This window comes from Xenopus laevis, chromosome 5L (genome assembly GCF_017654675.1).
Source record: "Xenopus laevis strain J_2021 chromosome 5L, Xenopus_laevis_v10.1, whole genome shotgun sequence".
NCBI lineage: Eukaryota > Metazoa > Chordata > Amphibia > Anura > Pipidae > Xenopus > Xenopus laevis.
This window is the reverse complement of record NC_054379.1, coordinates 26,677,366-26,696,195: the sequence shown is the minus strand read 5'-3', so window position 1 is coordinate 26,696,195 and position 18,830 is coordinate 26,677,366. Positions and strand designations below refer to the sequence as shown.

Genomic DNA, 18,830 nt, shown 5'->3' with positions numbered 1-18,830 from the left:
GCTCTTTCAGTCCTAAACTGTATTAACCTTCACAATTGTGCTTAGTAACCGGTTCTATTGTATTTCTCTCTAGAGACAATAAGAAAATGTAGTTTTTATTCTTGCTGCTACTAGGCCAGTTGTTACCAGCTCTTTTCATCCATATCTACTTCTAGAGAGTTGGCTAAAAACGGTTTCTGACTCAAAAAAAGAAAAGGGCAATATGACAGCTAAGGAAGGAGCTACAGGTATAGGATCCCTTATCCGGAAACCCGATTTCCAGAATGCTCCGAATTACGATATGGCTGTCTCCCATAGACTCTATTTTATCCAAATAATCCAAATTTTTAAAAAATGATTTCCTTTTTCTCTGTAATAATAAAACAGTAGCTTGTACTTGATCCCAACTAAGATGTAATTAATCCTTATTGGAAGCAAAACCAGCCTAATGGGTTTATTTAATGTTTAAATGAATTTCTAGTAGACTTATGGCATGAAGACCCAAATTACAGAAAGATCTGTTATCCAGAAAACCCCAGGTCCCGAGGATTCTGGATAACAGGTCCCATACCTGTATACTGAAAAAAGTACCCACTCTTAAAAAATATAAAAATATTATAAGTTACTGAGGAGTTACATGACATATAAAAACACGAGGCCGACTTATACAGGTCACGGAACTCCGAGGTGACTTCTAATATTTTGCTACGGGGGTACTTTTACTTTATCTATTATTTATTACACAAGTTTCAGTGAGTCATGTGACAAATTACATCACTATGCTCTGATTATAACCAAAGACATCACTAAGCACCGTTTATAAGGATATAATTTACAGGATATTCATGGCTCTTGTGCATTCCATGGTATAGAAGTCTATAAAAAGTTTTGGTATTGCAGGTATCAATATTTTCCATTTAGCACAGGCCAAACTACGAGCATCGTTTTGCATTATAAAAGAAAAATAATGGCTTGACTTGATGTGTTGTATTTTTCTGGTCACCAATTTTATTTGTAATTCCACAACACAAAATTGAGTCCCTTTATCTCTGACACAGAAAGTGAAAAATGAATTAACACCGATATGCACTGTATTCTACTAACATTAATACGCTTTCGGTAGCTTTGAATAAATACCATACAATTTACATAAGATTATGTAGCTGACCTGAATAGGTCCTGTATAAAAAATGCATCTAGAATGAAAGTTGCATAGAATAATATTTTATTTATTATTATTTTGTATTACACACCTGAACAATGTGTGCATGAGGGGTTGCCAAAGTCAGGTTCCTTTTCTAGTCTAATCCCCATAGATTTATCATTTGCATCTGATACTACTGGTCAATCCCTTCTAATGCAAATTCTCCATTACACATTCGATATCCATGATTTAGCTGATTACTGATAATCTCCATGAAACGACTTCACATTTATGTGTGAATGCGCCAAATTTCTGTACTTAGTCTGTTGTTGCTCTCCCTAGTTATTGAACAAAACCCTCTACTCCCGCTGCCCAGAGGGAATGGGACTACTTGTGTGATGTGTAGAAGGGGGCAAGCAGTTGAGGCAAGTGAGAAATGGAGGGTAGAAAGCAGGTGTGTGTCAAGAGTTCTATGCCTTGGACACCAGCACTTTGATCAGGCTCTATCCTGGTTTGACTACTACCTGATTCAGTCTTATTAGCTCTTATTAGGCAATTTCTCAACCACTGAATATCGCAATCCTCCTATTACGGGACAGGGACTTCCTTCCTCTTGTCTCTTAACGCTTAACACTTAACCTTGAATGTAATTTTATAAGTTTTAAATATAGTTATGTTCTTCTTTTCTTTGTACTTTTACCAATTTGCTCTATTTATATAGTATTGGAATAAACAGTGCTACATAAATATATTGCACAGTAAATTCCGTTTAGTCTAGACCATTCTTGCATTATTATAATCTTTTTTTACAGTCGCGTGAAACCACTTACTAAGCACCTTCAAAAGGAATTAAAGGTAGTGCTTACTGTTGCAATCACATTATTTAAAAAAAAAAGAAATCCAAAGGCACATCTTGCTTGCAATTAGTCCCGTGTGCATTTGGATTTCTTTTTTGGAGCATCATACGTGAGGTGGCCGAACCTGTACCTCAGCGCACCGGGTATCTTTGCCTTTAATTAATTCAGGGTGAGCGAGAGCCGACTTTGTTGCAGCAAATCATTATTTGCTACAGCCAAAGCAATAAACATGAATGTTAGCGTATGTGTCAATACTCTCTAAAGTAGTGATCCCCAACCAGTATGTGTCAATACTCTCTAAAGTAGTGATCCCCAACCAGTATGTGTCAATACTCTCTAAAGTAGTGATCCCCAACCAGTATGTGACAATACACTCTAAATTAGTGATCCCCAACCAGTATGTGACAATACTCTCTAAAGTACTGATCCCCAACCAGTATATGACAATACTCTCTAAAGTACTGATCTCCAACCAGTATGTGAAATACTCTCTAAAGTAGTGATCCACAACCAGTATGTGACAATACTCTCTAAAGTACTGATCTCCAACCAGTATGTGACAATACTCTCTAAAGTACTGATCCGTACCAGTATGTGACAATACTCTCTAAAGTAGTGATCCCCAACCAATGGCTTGTGAGCAATATGTCGCTCACCAACCCCTTGTATCTTACTCCCAGGTGCAGGTGCTTATTTTTGAATTTCAGGTTTGGGGGCAAGTTTTGGTTGCATAAAAACCAGGTGTACTGCCAAACAGAAGTGTCTTCTGAAATTCAAATAATTAAATGTTTTAGATGCAGATGCAAATCATTCCAGAAATTATTATACCTGTATTTTTTATAACTACTTTTCCATTTAAAGGTTGTTTTGTTCTTCACCGAAGGAAACCTTTGGCCTTACAGTGATTCTGCACACAAAGCTTTTTGGAAAGTGGCCAACCAATGCGACTACAGGGCAGATAACCTTTGGACCTGCCACTCCTGCAGAGCCCAACCAGTCCAGTACTTCTGAAGCAAAACCTACAATAACTCATTTACTGCAAAGTTATTTCTCACACGCTCTAACCTGGCACATTGAACCTGACATTGGCCACGTCTATTTTCTCATACAGTTCTGTACCTAGTTATAAACAGCAACACTGAATAGTTCTCTTGTCCTGCAACTGCATTTGTCTTTGACCAACTATTTATGCTGCTATTTATCTGTTTATGTTTTATTGTGGTGCAGGTCACTTTACACATAGAAAGGAAAGCACATGCAAGCAGGGCCACATATATATCTTCTATATACCCCTCTGTGTCCAGCATACGGGAGGGCAGGACCCAAGGAAAAAATATTGCTGCCAAGGTTCCCCCAAGCACAATATTATTGGAACCCTTTCAGCAGGGGTCTGCAACTTTTTTTTGCCCATAACATTCAAATGTAAAAAGAGTTCGGAGCAACACAAGCATGAAAAAAAGTCCCTGGGGGTGCCAAATAAGCGTTGTGATTGGTTTTGGTAACCTCTATGTGGACTGGCAGCCAATAGGGGGCACTGTTTGGCAGTACATTTGGTTTTTATGCAACCAAAACCTCCAAGCTGGGAATTCAAAAATAAGCACCTACTTTGAAGCCACTGGGAGCAAAATCCAAACAGTTGGTGAGCATCATGGTACTCGGAACACACAGGTTGGGGACCACTGCCCCACAGCAGTCCAAACTGTTACCTCCCCCGGAGGCCGAGTATGGTGATCTGGCAGTTCTAATGACTGGTGGGTTCTTGTATGTTTATAGTGTTTTTTTATATGAAGGGTTCTACTCTTTATGCAGTGCAAAATAGAGACATGCTCCATCTCTAACAGAAGGAGTATTAAGAGGTGGCAAACGTAGAGATAACTAATTACTTGGCAACTAGAAGGCTATATCCAGCTGAAAAATTGGGGCCCTCTAGGAGGTAGAGGCTAAGTTAGTAGCATGATGACCTATGATTATTGATGGCTGCCAGGCCCGGATTTGCAGCGAGGCCGCAAAGGCCCAGGCCTAGGGCGTCAAAAATTAAGGGGAGGCATGCCTCGCAGCCGCAGGTGTATTTGCCCCGATCCCAGAGCACTAAGCACGATAAACGCTTAGTGCTCCACTAAGAAAATATGCGAATGCGCGCAATCTTACACGATCTTGTGGGAGGGAGGGGGCGCCGGAGGACACTGGCCTCCGGGCGCCCTCATCTGAAATCCGCGCCTTATGGCTGCCCTGAATACTCCAGTAACTGAGTTATTTCATAAGAACGCATACCCCACAAGACACAATATTAACCTACAATTCCCTGTCTAATCTAGCGTTATAAGTTATTTCAGACTTTTCTAAGGCTGATTATGAATATGTATAATCGAAGGCTTTACTGAACACAGTAGGCTGGGTGGAGCTGTGTTTTCACCACAATCAATACACAGCAAACTGAAAACACAATAATGTAAAAGTCAAGACTTTTGCTTCAGTGAGAAAATGGAGTAATTCACATATAACTCTGACCCTTTATATTCTTTAAATTCTCTGCACTGTGACTTGTGAAACAATGGAGCAAAAGCCAACAGACCTGTGAAAAAGAACCCAAGGCCCTCTGGGAACTGGAGTCTTGGCTGGAGGAGAGCTGCCACCTGCTAAATTATTTCACATGTCAAAACCCCAAAAATTTTTTAGATCACGAATAGAAAGTTGCTTATAATCACATTGTCTTTCATTATGCAAATTAATTATGGACTGATGCAGTAAAAACAGAGTTTCTGGTTGGCACACCTTTAGAAGCCTTCATTAAAGGGGAACTATCGCGAAAATGTAATATAAGCTTCAGCATACTGAAGTTAGAACCTTTCTGAATACAATCAAACATTCTGCATTGTTTCTGAAATAATCAAGTTTATATTCACTATTCCTCTCTCAGCAGTTGGGTGTCAGATGAATGATCCAATATATCTTATGGGGGGCTCCTTTCCTAGCAGATGTATTAGAGCTCACTCAAATAACTGATTCCAGTACAGGTATGGGATCCGTTATTCAGAATCCCGAATTAAAGAATGCTCGTGTCCCATTTTATCCAAATAATCCAGATTTTTAAAAATAATCTGTAATGATTAAAACGTAACTTGTACTTGACCCCAACTAAGATATAATTAATCCTTATTGGAAGCAAGACCAGCCTATTGGATTTGTTTAATGTTTACATGATTTTCTAGTAGACTTAAGGTATGGAGATCCAAATTACATTAAGATCCTTTATCCGGAAAACCTCAGGTCCCGATGAGCATTCTGGATAACATCTCCCATAACCTGTACAAACAAAATCTAACTAAATGACTGCCTTTTTGCACAAATTCTGCATGTAGAGAGACATGATGTCTGGTGATTTTAATAGAGTGAGCATTATTATAATCCTATAATATATATTGGATTATTCATCTGACACCCAACTCCCGAATGAAGACAAAATGAGGAAAAACAGATGCTAAAAATAGTTAAGATAAACTTAATTATTACAGATTTTTTAATTGTTTGCATTTAGAAAGTTTCTTATTTCAGTATACTGAAGCGAATATTAAATTTTCATTTTCGCAATAGTTCCCCTTTAAATGAAACGTGAACAGCTATATAGTGGTTTTCTATACAAGCAAATAGGCCATATGTAGATAGCTCCGATTTTAATTGCATTGTGTTGGTTCTGTTGCTATATTCTGTTCTGTAACTATATTTTAATCCTTCCTCAAATGAATCCCTGCCAGGTCTATTGCATTCAGCAGGGATTAAACACATTTGTGATGTGTGCCTGCAAGCCCAGCAAAATGAAACAAAAACAATTTTATATATTTAACCTTTTTCCTGCCACCCCTCAGCACGGACTTGGGAACAGCAAGTAGCAACACGCTTTTCCCGCCGAAAAGTAAACTGTAAGTTGTCAGCAGCCTGTTAATGCCCTAGCCAACAGCTTTATTCTGTTAGCAGGGAAAGTGTTAAATAACATGATGCACTCTACAAGAAATGTAGCATTTATATTTTAGTTTTATTGTAAAAACATTTGGTAAAAAAAACGCACAATTCCCACTGCAAGAATTACACAGAAGTGACACCATTGCTTTTTTTTCATCAAATAAAAATCCTTCGATCAATCGATTAAAATCGTTCGATTCCAAGGATTTTATCATTCGATCGAACGATTTTTATTTGATTGTTTGATCAAAGTATTTGCGCTAAAATCCTTCGAATTCGAAGGATTTTACTTTCTAGGGTCGAATTCGAGGGTTTTTTAACCCTCGATTTTTATTCGATTGTTTGATCGAAGTATTTGTGCTAAAATCCTTCGAATTCGATATTCGAAGGATTTTACTTTCTAGGGTCGAATTTGAGGTTTTTTTTAACCCTCGAAATTATAGGAGGGATCCTTTTAACTAGTAGATTTATTGGAGCTCACGCTACTCATCAGAAATCCTGTCTCTCTACATGCAGAATTTGTGCAAAAGGCAGTTATTTTGTTAGACTTTGTTTGTACTGGAATCAGTTATTTGAGTGAGCCCTTCTGCTAGGAAAGGGAGCCCCACTATAAGATATATTTTTCATCTGACCCAACTGCTGCATGAAGACAGAATGAAGAGAAATGCTGAGAAGAGAATAGTTAACATAAACGTGATTATTTCAGAAAAGATACAGAACTTTTAATTGATTGTATTTCAGTACAATTAAACTTATATTAAATTTTCATTTTCGCAGTAGTTCCCCTTTAACATTAAATAAACCCAAAGTGTTTTTTTTATAGAGAAAAATGTGAATTATTTGATTAAAATGGAATTTATGGGAGGTGGCCTACCAGTAATTCTGAGCTTTCTGACTAGCGGGTTTCCATATAATGGATCCTATACTTGTAATCCTTTGAATTAGGCAGTAATCCTTTGAATTAGTGCTTTCATCCTGCTCCTCTTCGGACAATGCTGCCATTTCTCTTTCTCAGGCTAACTGAAAGGGGGCAAGTGGGGTTTGAAGGAGCTTTTTGTATAATGACGAGTTACTTTTGGCCACATGGTGACCACTTAATCTGAAAATTGTAAAATGTTCATCCCAATGAAGAATGTAAAGACATGCCTATGTTTTTTTAAAAAAAAAGATATATTAAAAACCTGATTATTTTTTAAGGTGTTATGTTTTTAATTCCTTAAGCATTGAATTCCTCTAAAACCAGCGTCTAAAATCTGGTTATGAAGTATGAATAAATTGAGGGTAATTATAGGCTGTAGGGTTTATACAGCAGAATGTGCCTTTCAGGGTACCATTATTGTTTATGCTAATATTGGAATAACTAAGGTTTTAGATTGTAGATAAGCAATGTTGCATTTTTAAAAATGTGGACAAAATTGGGGGGCAAATTTACTACGGGTCGAGTTATGCATTATAAGAAAAATTTGAATTTTGTTTATGAAAAATTAAATATTTTGTGAAAAAAATTTGTTACAAGTAGTCATATTTTTATGGTTTTGAAAATGCAGCTTAGGAAAATTACATTTACCCTTTTTAAAAAAATTGCCAGGAAATTATGCTTTTCCCCTTTCGTCGTATATACAGAGCTTTTTCATGCTTTGTATGAACACTTGCAGTTGCATGGATAGTAGCTTGGTGAGCAGAAGACCAGATACATGCTACTTTCCCTGCAATGAAAAAACATTCTAACCATTGAGAAAAACCTTTTGATCTACAAGGAGATTTTACCACTTTGCATAAACACCAGCAGTATCATGAATATTAAATATGGATCTTACCATCACTTGATGCTTTGCTCTTCAGCTCTTCCATTAGGGATGGAATTTTATCCAGTGAAACGTATTCCCTGTATTCCTTGCGTCTTTCGTCCCGTGTCATATTTAACAGCCGTTCTGTAAAGAAAAAATTAAATATTTCAGAGGCTATTTTTACTATTATACAGTCACTTGAAAAATGAATACAAAGTGGAGCAGCTGCTTTATAAAGGATGATCTCAAACTTTGGTTTTAATCAATTTCAATAAAAAATATAGCAGAAAAACTTTTTATGAATATTTCATCTCATGATTTAGTAAGAAATGTGTTCCTACTATTTAATTAGTTCTGGATGGTACAGTTTAACAATAAAAGAAGAATAAAAAATAGCACAGAAAAAAACCTTCAAAAAACAGACAAAATTAGCAAAAGTGCAAAGATACAGAACAAGTAGACTTATCTCCCTCACTAATGAGACTATAAAAAGGAGAGCATATTATTAGGATACTTTTATGCATGGGTTCTATATCCGACATGAATTTTAAAATGCCCAAAAGAGACCATTCCACTTGAACTGGCTGTTCCCAAGCAAAATAACAAACACAAAATGTACCTTCAGCCTTAGTCCGGCTATTCAGGTTTTGATAACACAGTTCTGAATCATTTATGCTACTTATATGCTGGTTAATGGATTTATTTGTACAATGGATATGAGTGGGCTTATCGGTTATGGTGGGTCTGAAAATGACTTCTGCCGATAAACAAAGCAATGCATAAAATAGTTGAGGATATAGCGGCTGATAATGAAATCATTTAGACACAACTTAAGAAGGAAACAAAGCCCCAAAGGACTCAACACAACACAAGATTTCAGGACGTTTTTTAAGGGGTTAAAATATCTAAAAAAAAAATATTCCAAATCCTATTTTATCATGTTAGTCAAGCAAAATTAACTTTGATTACACTTAAAAATTAATTGAATCTTATTTCCTTCAGTCTGGGAATTCATAATTATAGCAAGCAGGCAGGAGCCATTTTGTGGACACTGTTATTAAGACAATCCTTGCAACATCTCAGAGTCGTGTTTGTGCACCAGAATGGGGGACCTGATGTCCAGCCCCATGCACTGGTTACACAATTAAATGTTTAAGAGAACTGGGGGAATGTGTAAGAGGAGTAACATCTAGAACGTGCTAAATGGAAAGTGAAAGTAATTGCTTGCCCCGCCTCTATGTCTGAGGCATAGAGGAGGGGCAGCCAATATTTGATTGACCACTGAGATTTTTAAATGAGTTTACAACAGCTATGAATGCTTTAATAAATTGAAGAATTTATATTTCATGTTTAATTTGAAAATGTTTCTTATGCCTGGGTTACAGGTCCACTTTAAGATGGCCATAGACGCAAAGATTCCATTGTACGAAAATGATAAGATCTCTGCCTATTTGACTATATCAATGGGAGATTGTCACTACTATATGTCGGACATAACTTTGCGGACTGTCAATTAATGGCCTGAGCATTGTGTGATTTGTTCTCTTTACTTCATATTAATCTGAATGGTTAGTTGCAGGTCAGAAGACTGGCACGGACGATCGTTTGACATAGGCTATCATCTGCACAACTATGGCCAGATTTACTCAAAAGGGAAGGGCATTACCCTAGGTGTGCTATATAAGTGAGAGAACACTAGGCCAATTCCTCTTCAGCTGATGTAATGTGATAAGGGTGGATGATGCCACAGAGACTGAGGTCAGCTACAGTACCTCAGAGAGGTGTCAAGGTGAGTCAAATAGTTAGATGAGTTGGAGGTATGTCAGATCTGTAGAGCAGAACTAGGGGTCAGCAGCGAAGCAGTTGCCTAAGAGGGGAAGGGTGGAGTCCCTGGGGAGAATTGTATGAACTACTGAGAACTAGAAAAGCTGTCCTAGTGACTGAACAAAGTGGTTACTCTGTTCAGCAGTGGGGTGTACTTGAAGTTATGTTAATTCTGCTATTACCACAAAAGTTATCACCCAAGGTACATCACATTACAAGTTTGACAAATATATATATATATATATATATATCACACTGGGAGTTTTTCAGCTTGGAATATTTTATTTGGCTGAAAAGTAATCAGAATCACCTCTCCCAGTCCCAGCTTGCGTGTACTTAAATGGAAAGGCCTAGCCGCATACGACTCGGTGCTTTTAGGCCTGAAAATGCTGAGCGAAGATGGCTTTTACACAAAATACTCACTTTAAAGGACAAGTCCCTATATAAAATAAACAAGTTCTGAACATTTCCTACAAGGCCTCAATCTTCAAAAGTGAGAATAGTGTTTATCAATCACATTAGCAACAAATCCATTTTAGCTAAGAAACTTGATTTAGAGAAGTCAGCAAAATTAGCTTTTTGCATAATGAAGATCTAATTCTATGCAAATATATTACATACAAATATATAGTAGATACAAGAGGAAAAAAGGGCCCTGCGCAATAGAGCTTCCAATCTAAAGAGAGAATGGGTATAAGACACAGTGTGGGGATGGGGAAGATCAGGAGGGAGTAAACAGAGATGTGGCATTGAGCATTCCATATAACAGGTGGCAGTAATGTATACTGAAAAAATACTAGGCTAGATAAGGGTAAACTTTTTTTAAAGAAATGTGTTTTAAGAGATCATTTAAAGGCAGATGGACTGGGGGAAAGTTGGATTAAACATGGAAGGGCATTCCAGTAAAGGGATGCAGCCCTAGCAAAGTCTTTGTTTTGAGTATGTGAAGAGGTAATGAGTGAGAAGTTGCGTAGTAGATTGGTAGAAGTGAAACAAGCAGTTTGCTGAGTATATGGAGATAAGTTCAATGGCGAAGAGAGAGGAACGGAGTTAAAAACTGCTTTGAATGCCAGTTAGATTTTATACTGAAAGGTGACAAAAACCTGACATGGCAAAGATGGGGAGGTTGCCAAGTTGTATGAGCCTGGCAATGAAGCAGAACCAAGCTGAGTAAGACCTGGAGAAAAACAGACTTCTACATGAGAAAGGGATTATTGATGGGAACAATAACAAATACGTTTATAACCACTGAACATTTGTAATTAATGAATATTGGAAAGAAACTACATTTTCTGATATTATACAAAAATTAAAAGTGCAAATATATGAGATCGATTTTTTTTTTTGTCAGAGTATATGTAAAATGAATGCAAAATTCCTCAGGGTGCTTTTATAAGCACTTATGCAATCTGCATTTTTTTCTGTTTCAAAGCTATTAAGTGGTTTATTAGCTGCTAAAATAATGAATTTTGTAACAGCAGCATCACCTGGTGGTCACGTCCTTGACTATACGGACAGAGAGATATATACATCCAAAAGGAAAACAGAGAGAACTGTTCTGATGTTGCTCTGATCTCTTTCCTGAGCAAGGCAACATCAGAGCAGTTCTCCGTTTTCCTTTTGAATGTGCATCTGACTGTACAGTCAAAGGAACTGACCAGCAGCTGGCACTCTTCTTATAAAATTTGTTATATTAGCAGTTAATAAACAGCTTAATAGCTTTGATAAAGCAAAAAAAAAAATTGGAAAAGCACGTTTTTTTTTTAAGGTTTACATGTCCTTTAGCTATTATATTTCTACTGTAGTTAGATAGCTCCATGGGTAACTGTATCTCACCTATAGACAAAGAGTGTAAAGATTCTCCGTAATTTGCAAGTTATAGACCCCTGGAAAATGCTATTCTACAACCTGTTCAGATTTTAGTTTTTGTTATTGTCAAAGACATTCTTAACAATACCAGAAAAGATTACCTGCTGAGCTCACAGAGGGAGCTTAAAGAAAATACAGATGCCTAGAACCTCACAAGGATGTGCTCTGAATCTTTCAAACATTTTAGCTTCCAGACCCCCTTCCGAACTGAATTACTGTACTGCTGAAATACCTTAAACTGGCAAACCGTACAATCCACTCATTTGGCATTTCGCTAACGGGCGGATCTTTCGCCCCTGACACGCTTGGCCCAGTTTTGGTTGTTTGCCCCTCCCCCCTGCCCAACAACTATACTCTAATAGGGGCCCAGGGTAGCCAGTCGAGAAAGGACCATTGGGGCCTGATTTAAATGGTGTACCCTAAGAGGCACAGTACCTCAACGTTATCACAGCACTTTCAGCACATTTTTTTCTTGCAATTAAACGAGAACAAGTAACAGAAAATAATTGTGATGCCCTGCTATTTGGTGATGTCTTTCAAGTGCAGACTACACACATTATATTGCATTAGGCACTTGGTTTAACAAACTGAACACACGAGGCAGGACCATTTTACAGGACTGTGATATAATATATATACCACCATATTATATTGTAAGCTCTGCCGGGCAGGGACCTCTTTTTAACATTTAGCACTTCATCTTTAAATGTAACTGTACTTTACATTTATAACTGTCTTGACCCCTGTTTGATCTATTCATTGGCTGTTCTGCTGTAAAGTCCTGTGTGCACTATAGAAATAAAATAAACATACATTCATACATATTAAAGAGGTTGTTCACCTTTAAATTAACATTTAGTATGATGTAGAAAGGGATATTCTGAGACAATTTGCTATTGATTTAAATTTTTTATTATTTGTGGTTTTTGCGTTATTTAGCTTTTTATTCATCAGCTTTACAGTTTGCAATTTCACCAAGCATGTTGCTAGGGTCCAAATTACCCTAGCAACCCGAGTTCTGTGTGCACTATAGAAATAAAATATACATACATTCATACATATTATAGGGGTTGTTCACCTTTAAATTAACATTTAGTATGATGTAGGGAGGGATATTCTGAAACGATTTGCAATAGGTTTTAATTTTTTTATTATTTGTGGTTTTTTAATTATTTGGCTTTTTATTCAGCAGCTTTACATTTTGCAGTTTTTAGTAGTCAGGTTACTAGGGTCCAAATTACTCTAGCAGCCATGCATTGATTTGAACAAGAGACAGGAATATGAATTAGGAGAGAGGCTGAATAGAAAGACGAGTAATAAAAAGTAGCAATAACAATAAATTTGTTGCCTTTGTTTTTTCAGATGGGGTCAGTGGACCCCCATTTGAAAGCCGGAAAGAGTCAGAAGAAGAAGGCAAATAATTTTAAAAACTACACAAAATATAAAATGAAAACCAATTGAAAAGTTGCTTTGTTTTGTCCATTCTATAACATACTAAAAGATAAGTTGCTTCGTTTTGGCCATTCTATAACATACTAAAAGATAACTTTAAGTGAACTAATCTTTTAAAGGCAGACTTATCATCCCTACTTACAAACACTATGTGCCCTGCCCTGGCCTCTGCTCCAACAGTCTGGTGCTCAGCATGTAAAGGAAAGGGCACTCCCACACAGTCTGGATCAAATGCCAGAACACTGATATGATGCACAATGGAGATATAAAAAGTTTCAGGCAGGGCCCTATAAGGTAGAGGCTTATCAAGATTTTTCTCATTCGCCAACCCTTCTATGTTCTTTTTTGCTATTGTACATACAGGTATTGGATCTATTATTCGGAATACTTGAGGCCTGGGGTTTTCTGGATAAGGGCTGTATCAGTAATGTGAATCTCTAGATCTAGATCGACCCACACCCAACGCATATGGACCCCCACCTGACCCAGCCCCCAGTTCAGCATTTCTGGGTATACCCGTGCCCTTACATTACATAAATAGATGCATAAGGACAGGAAAGTGGGGCATTGTATTTTGCGTGTCAGCCCTTACCCGCAGGTCCCACAGGCTTCGGGCCTGCCCGCACATCACTTGTTTCTGGATAACAGATCCCATACCTGTATTAGTTTTAAAAACAGTAGAACCCCCACTTTATATTTTTCAGGGGACCAGAAAAAAATTATGTAAAATCAAGGAAAATGTAAAATCAGGGAAATGTGTTAAAGTAACTTTTTCTTCAAGTACTGAAAGGATATAAGCGCAGGAGTCCATTTTACTTTGAGATACAATATTTACTATTTTAATGACAAGGGTTAAACTATGGGGGCATGTGTAAGACCTCATTGTCAGTCACACACACAACCTAAAGCAATAAGTGCTTGGTGCAGGACTGTATAAGGGGCAGACTAATTGGAATTGACGATTTACAGGCAAAACCATGGCAAAATATACATCTGGTTAGTATTTTAAACCTCTTTATTTCACAAATAACATTCATAGAGGGAAAAAAAAAATCAGTTTTTGGGTACATCGAGACAAAATTTTGATGTAAAATCTGGGAAAACATTACTTAAAACCAGGGAAATGCATTATAAATTGGAGGGACCACAAATAAAAATGTAAAATGCGGGTAAACTTAAAATCAGGGCACTTAAAGTTGAGGTTTCCCTGCACTAAGTACAAAGTAAGAGGAAACTACTGCAACAGACCGTGAATGCTGATTATTTGTTGTTAGGGGTATACGAACTAGGCCTAGATCAAACGTCGCACCTGTAAGGTAGTGGCTTCATAAGTGGAGTTCACTTCATTAGCTTTAATGATGCCCACATGTGTGCATGCATATGTATAAGAACAGTTTAAGGGATCTTACAGAGAAGCGGTAAAATGCAACATGTTGCGTCCCAACCTGCGTTCGGCGCTTATATGAGTCTGTGTGAGTACAGTCCCACTGAAAAGAATTCAGTGCGTTTACTCCTGCGCTCCCCTGCGGCTGAATGCATCATGAAACCGGAACGCAGGAGAGCACAGCTAAAAACCATCGTCTGTAAGAGCCCTTAGAGTTTCAAGAAGCCTTCTCTTCATAGGCCCAGGAAAGCCTTAAAACAGCCCTAAACCAAAATGACACTATAACCTGGACTTTACTTTCCCTTTAAGGTCTTATGTGACTTTAATTTAACTTCAACCACAGCTCAGCTGCTATTGATTTATAGCAGACAAAATAATGTTGCTGACAGTCCCACATTGCCCTCAGTCGCTCCAGCAAAAACCTGAGCACATATGTTGCAGACGAACACAAGGTGTAAAACTTTTCTTTCCAACTGAAAGAAATCAGGGGGCGATTTTCAGCTCATTTACAGTTTTTTACAAACAAAGGTGCAGGTATGGGACCCGTTATATAAAAATCAGCTTTTTTTCTAATACTTTAACGTCTCATGTTGCTGCCTCGCTCCCATAGCAAGGTGCTGGGAAGCTGGCTGCTCTACTATATACAATGCAAGAGCTGAGAAGCATTGGGTGTCCCTAAATAACACTGTGTTGTCATTTAATATAAAATATGAGAGAACATTGAAGGTGAGCCACCAGCACGTAAAACTCCCAAATCCCCCAAAAGCTGAATTAAAACTCCCAAATCCCCCAAAAGCTAAATTAAAACTCCCAGAATCTCTCAAAAGATGAATTAAAGGAGAAGGAAAGTCATCTTGCGCTTGGGGGAAGACGTTAGAGGATCTCTCCCTGGTGTTTACTGGCAGGGGCGCTCTGCCAATGAGGCGGAGCGCCAGGTAGGTTTCCAGGGGCGGCAAAAAGCTGCTCCTGGTGCCTTTAAGAGACTAATTTACGATTTTTAAAACAGAAATTCGGCTTTACTAGTGAGAGAAAGCGCAATTGCGCTCTCCGCACTAGCGTTGCTGTCTCCCCCCAGAAAGGTAAGCAGACGGGGGGGGCAGCACAGAAGCCGCCTCAGGCGGCTCTTTAGTAAGAAACAGCGCTGCTCACTGGTATAACCCCGGGCCGGTGCAGTTTTTTGATGATAAGAGCACCGCCCCGTGGTTTCAGGTAAATCAATACAATCACTTTGGGGTGCCTAACATTTGGCTTTCCTTCTCCTTTAAAACACCCAGAATCTCTCAAAAGCTGAATTAAACCTGCCAAAGTACCTCAAAAGCTGAATTAAAACTCCCAGAATCCCCCAAAAGCTGAATTAAAAACCCCAGGATCCACCAAAAGCTGAATTAAAACTCCCAGGATCCCCCAAAAGCTGAATTAAAACAGCCAGAATCCCCAAAAGCTGAATTAAAACTGCCAGAATCCCCAAAAGCTGAATTAAAACTGCCAGAATCCCCAAAAGCTGAATTAAAACTGCCAGAAACCCCAAAAGCTGAATTAAAACTCCCAGACTCTCCCAAAAGCTGAATTAAAACTCCCAGAATCCCCAAAAGCTGAATTAAAACTCACAGACTCTCACAAAAGCTAAATTAAAACTCACAGACTCTCCCAAAAGTTGAATCAAAACTCTCACATTCTCCCAAAAGCTGAATTAAAACTCACAGAATCTCCTAAAAGCTGAATTAAAACTCCCAGAATCTCCTAAAAGCTGAATTAAAACTCCCAAAATCCCAAAAAAGCTGTATGCCACACTTCTACACGCTAAACAATATGAGAGAGCACCAAGTAATGCATATACATATAAATATATATATATATATATAAATATAGAAAAAGGAAAAATAGCTGCACTCGCTTGCTGAAGAAAAAGCCTGGGTGCACACTGCAGAAAAGTCATATAGAATATCATGTAAAGCAAGGCACTCACAGGTCTTAAAATATGGTGAAAAAAAGATAAATTTTATTTGTTATTCCAACGTTTTGGTCTACCTTGACCTTTGTCAAGGTCAAAGGTCAAGGAAGACCAAAACATTGGAATAACAAATAAACTCTCGCTCTTTTTCCCCATATTTTAAGACCTGCGAGTGCCTTGCTTTACATGATATAATATAAAGTAAAAAAAGTATATATATAGATATATAGACCGGTTATTGCACAGTTTATGAAGTTTACAATGGACTGTTTGGAGTTTACAATGAAGTGTTTCCAGGAAACGAATAGAGGAAAGTCACATGTGGTATAAGCAAACGGTCACACACACACACTCTGCTGGCAGAACCCACAGCTAAAGGGGTAATAAAGTTCACACACATGCTGTTCTTTCCTCATGTCTGTAACACTGGCGCTTCAAGCCTGGTGCCTCCCTTACTGTTGTTACAAGGGATGCTGGGAGTTGTAGTATATGAAACAAGTGTGTGTAGTAGTGTCACAAGCCAGAACACCACAGTGCGAGACATGTGCTCTCCTCCCAAAGGATTCTGGGATTGGCAGTCTGTTTTCTTTCAGAATGCCACAGGGGGTGTATCCTGTACAGCAGAGCTTACAATTTAAATGTACAGGTAAGGCCTTGGGGTTACAGGGAAGCGGTTGGGATGGAGAGTTACAGAAAACAGGAAAGTCCATCCCACAACTCTTGTGGAACAAATGGGAAGTTGTAGCTGGAGGGCAGCAGGTGGCACATAACGGCTATAAATGAAAATATCTAACAATTGTTACTGTTACCCACACCCTGTCCCCCCTATGAGGCTGGTGAGCAAATGCAATTACCCTTGCTGGCAGCTATGTCCAACCTGAGAGCCTAAGGCTGAACTACAACTCCCAGCATGCCCCAAGAGCCACAGGTTGGGATTGAGGAGATGAACAAAAGCATGGCACAATGAGAGGGGGTGGGAGAGGGATGGATGCTGGGTGGGTGGGGGTGGGGTGAGTGTATCTCTCCATCATTAATCACTGAGAACAAGAAGCTGGTAGCTACCTTTCTCCTCCTTCCATAGCCTTTTCTTCTTGTTGCTTTGGTACATGCTGCTGTGGCTGTTGGATTTGGGCTGCAAGTTCCCCAGGCTCACGGGAAATTGTGTTTGGGAACTCAGAAGGGGAGAAAGGGAGACACGGGAGAGCAGGGGGGTTGCACTGCAGATACAAACTATGGGAGATTCCTTAGGAAGCAGCCGCTGCAGCACCCTTATGTGTTTGTATGTAGGGATCATGCGCACGAAGCTTCCTCAGCACCTACACGGTTGGATGTGCAGGACAATATCCCGGCTCCGTCCCTCCTCCGTCTGTCAGACAACGGACTCCTCCCTAGGACACGCCCCGCGGCTGCCCAACACTGTCTCCGATTGGGGCGCGTCATAGCGCTTTAGGGTTGGATGCAAGTGGAGGCAGCGCGCATGCGCATGGTGTGTGAGGGATAACGTCGGTGTTTGCTCAGGGATAAGGTGTATAATGACTGGGCTATACCATTAAACGATTTCAGGGAATGTTTGGTGTCCTTTCTGTAGTCCTGCTGCAAGTTGACAACATGAGGGGAGTTGTAGTTCCCTGTCAGCTATAGGTGACCATGACTGAGACTTGTTCCAAGTGTTGAGAAGGTTGTGTAACAAATGTGCTCATTTATCTAGTGACTCGTTGGGGAGAGCAGATTGTTTAGTTACAAATAGCTGATTTACTAAAACTCCAATTAGAGGGTTAGTTCACCTTTAGTTCACTTTTAGTATGACGTCCAGAGGGATATTCGGAGACAATTTGCAATTAGGGGGTGTTGAGTTACTTAGGTTTTTATTCAGCAGCTCTCCAGTGTAAGTAATCTGGTTGCTAGAGTCCAAAATACCCTAGCAACCATTGAGACTGGAATATGAATAGGAGAGGGTCAGCTCTCCAGTCTGCAGTTTCAGCCAGCTGGTTGCTAGGGTCCTAATTAACCTAGCAACCATGTATTGATTTGTATAAGAAACGGCAATGTAGGAATAGGAGAGGCCCTGAATGGAAAGATGAGGAATAAAAAGCAGCAGTAACAATACATATGTAGCCTTACAGAGCATTTGTTTTTAGAAGGGGTCAGCGACCCCCTATATGGAGGCTGGAAAGAGTCAAGAATAAAGCAAATCAATAAAAGAAACTATAAAAAATAAATAATGAAAACCAATTAAAAACTAACTTGGAATTGGTCATTCTATATCATACTAAAAGTTAACTGAAAGGTAAACCACCCCTTTAATCTAATTTTTTTATTAAAACAAAGTCGACCGAACTCCCTTCCACAAATTGAACTCGTTTACCAATAATTTTCCTTGAAAAAGTTGGGAAAACGTGACAAGATCGGGGCAGTAATTTGAAATGTACGACTGACTCTCTGAAAACTCAATTTGATCACATTTTCAGTGCGAAAACTCGACTTTTTGGGGATTTTTCAGATGAAAACCCCAACTCCCAACAACTTCAGGGACATATGCCATTGACTTCTACAAGGGTTGGACTGGGCCCAGACCCGCTACCAGGGTCGTCCCCCCGATGCATAGGTGCGTTTCAGCATTTCTTTT

The 18,830-nt window shown here is 38.9% G+C and overlaps 1 protein-coding gene across 2 annotated transcripts in view; it reads right to left on the bottom strand.

Annotated features, from left to right (window-relative positions):
* Window positions 1-17,600, bottom strand: part of macrod2.S (MACRO domain containing 2 S homeolog) — a 1,492,323-nt gene extending 1,474,723 nt beyond the window's left edge. Inside the window, exons 1-2 of one of the 2 annotated variants that reach the window (XM_018261753.2) lie at window positions 17,267-17,600; window positions 7,755-7,868 (exon numbers count right to left, since the gene is read on the bottom strand). In XM_018261753.2, the coding sequence (XP_018117242.1) occupies window positions 7,755-7,868; window positions 17,267-17,498 (346 nt within the window). In that variant the 5' untranslated portion in view covers window positions 17,499-17,600. 2 annotated transcript variants of the gene reach the window in all.
* Window positions 17,601-18,830: the final 1,230 nt, after the last annotated feature.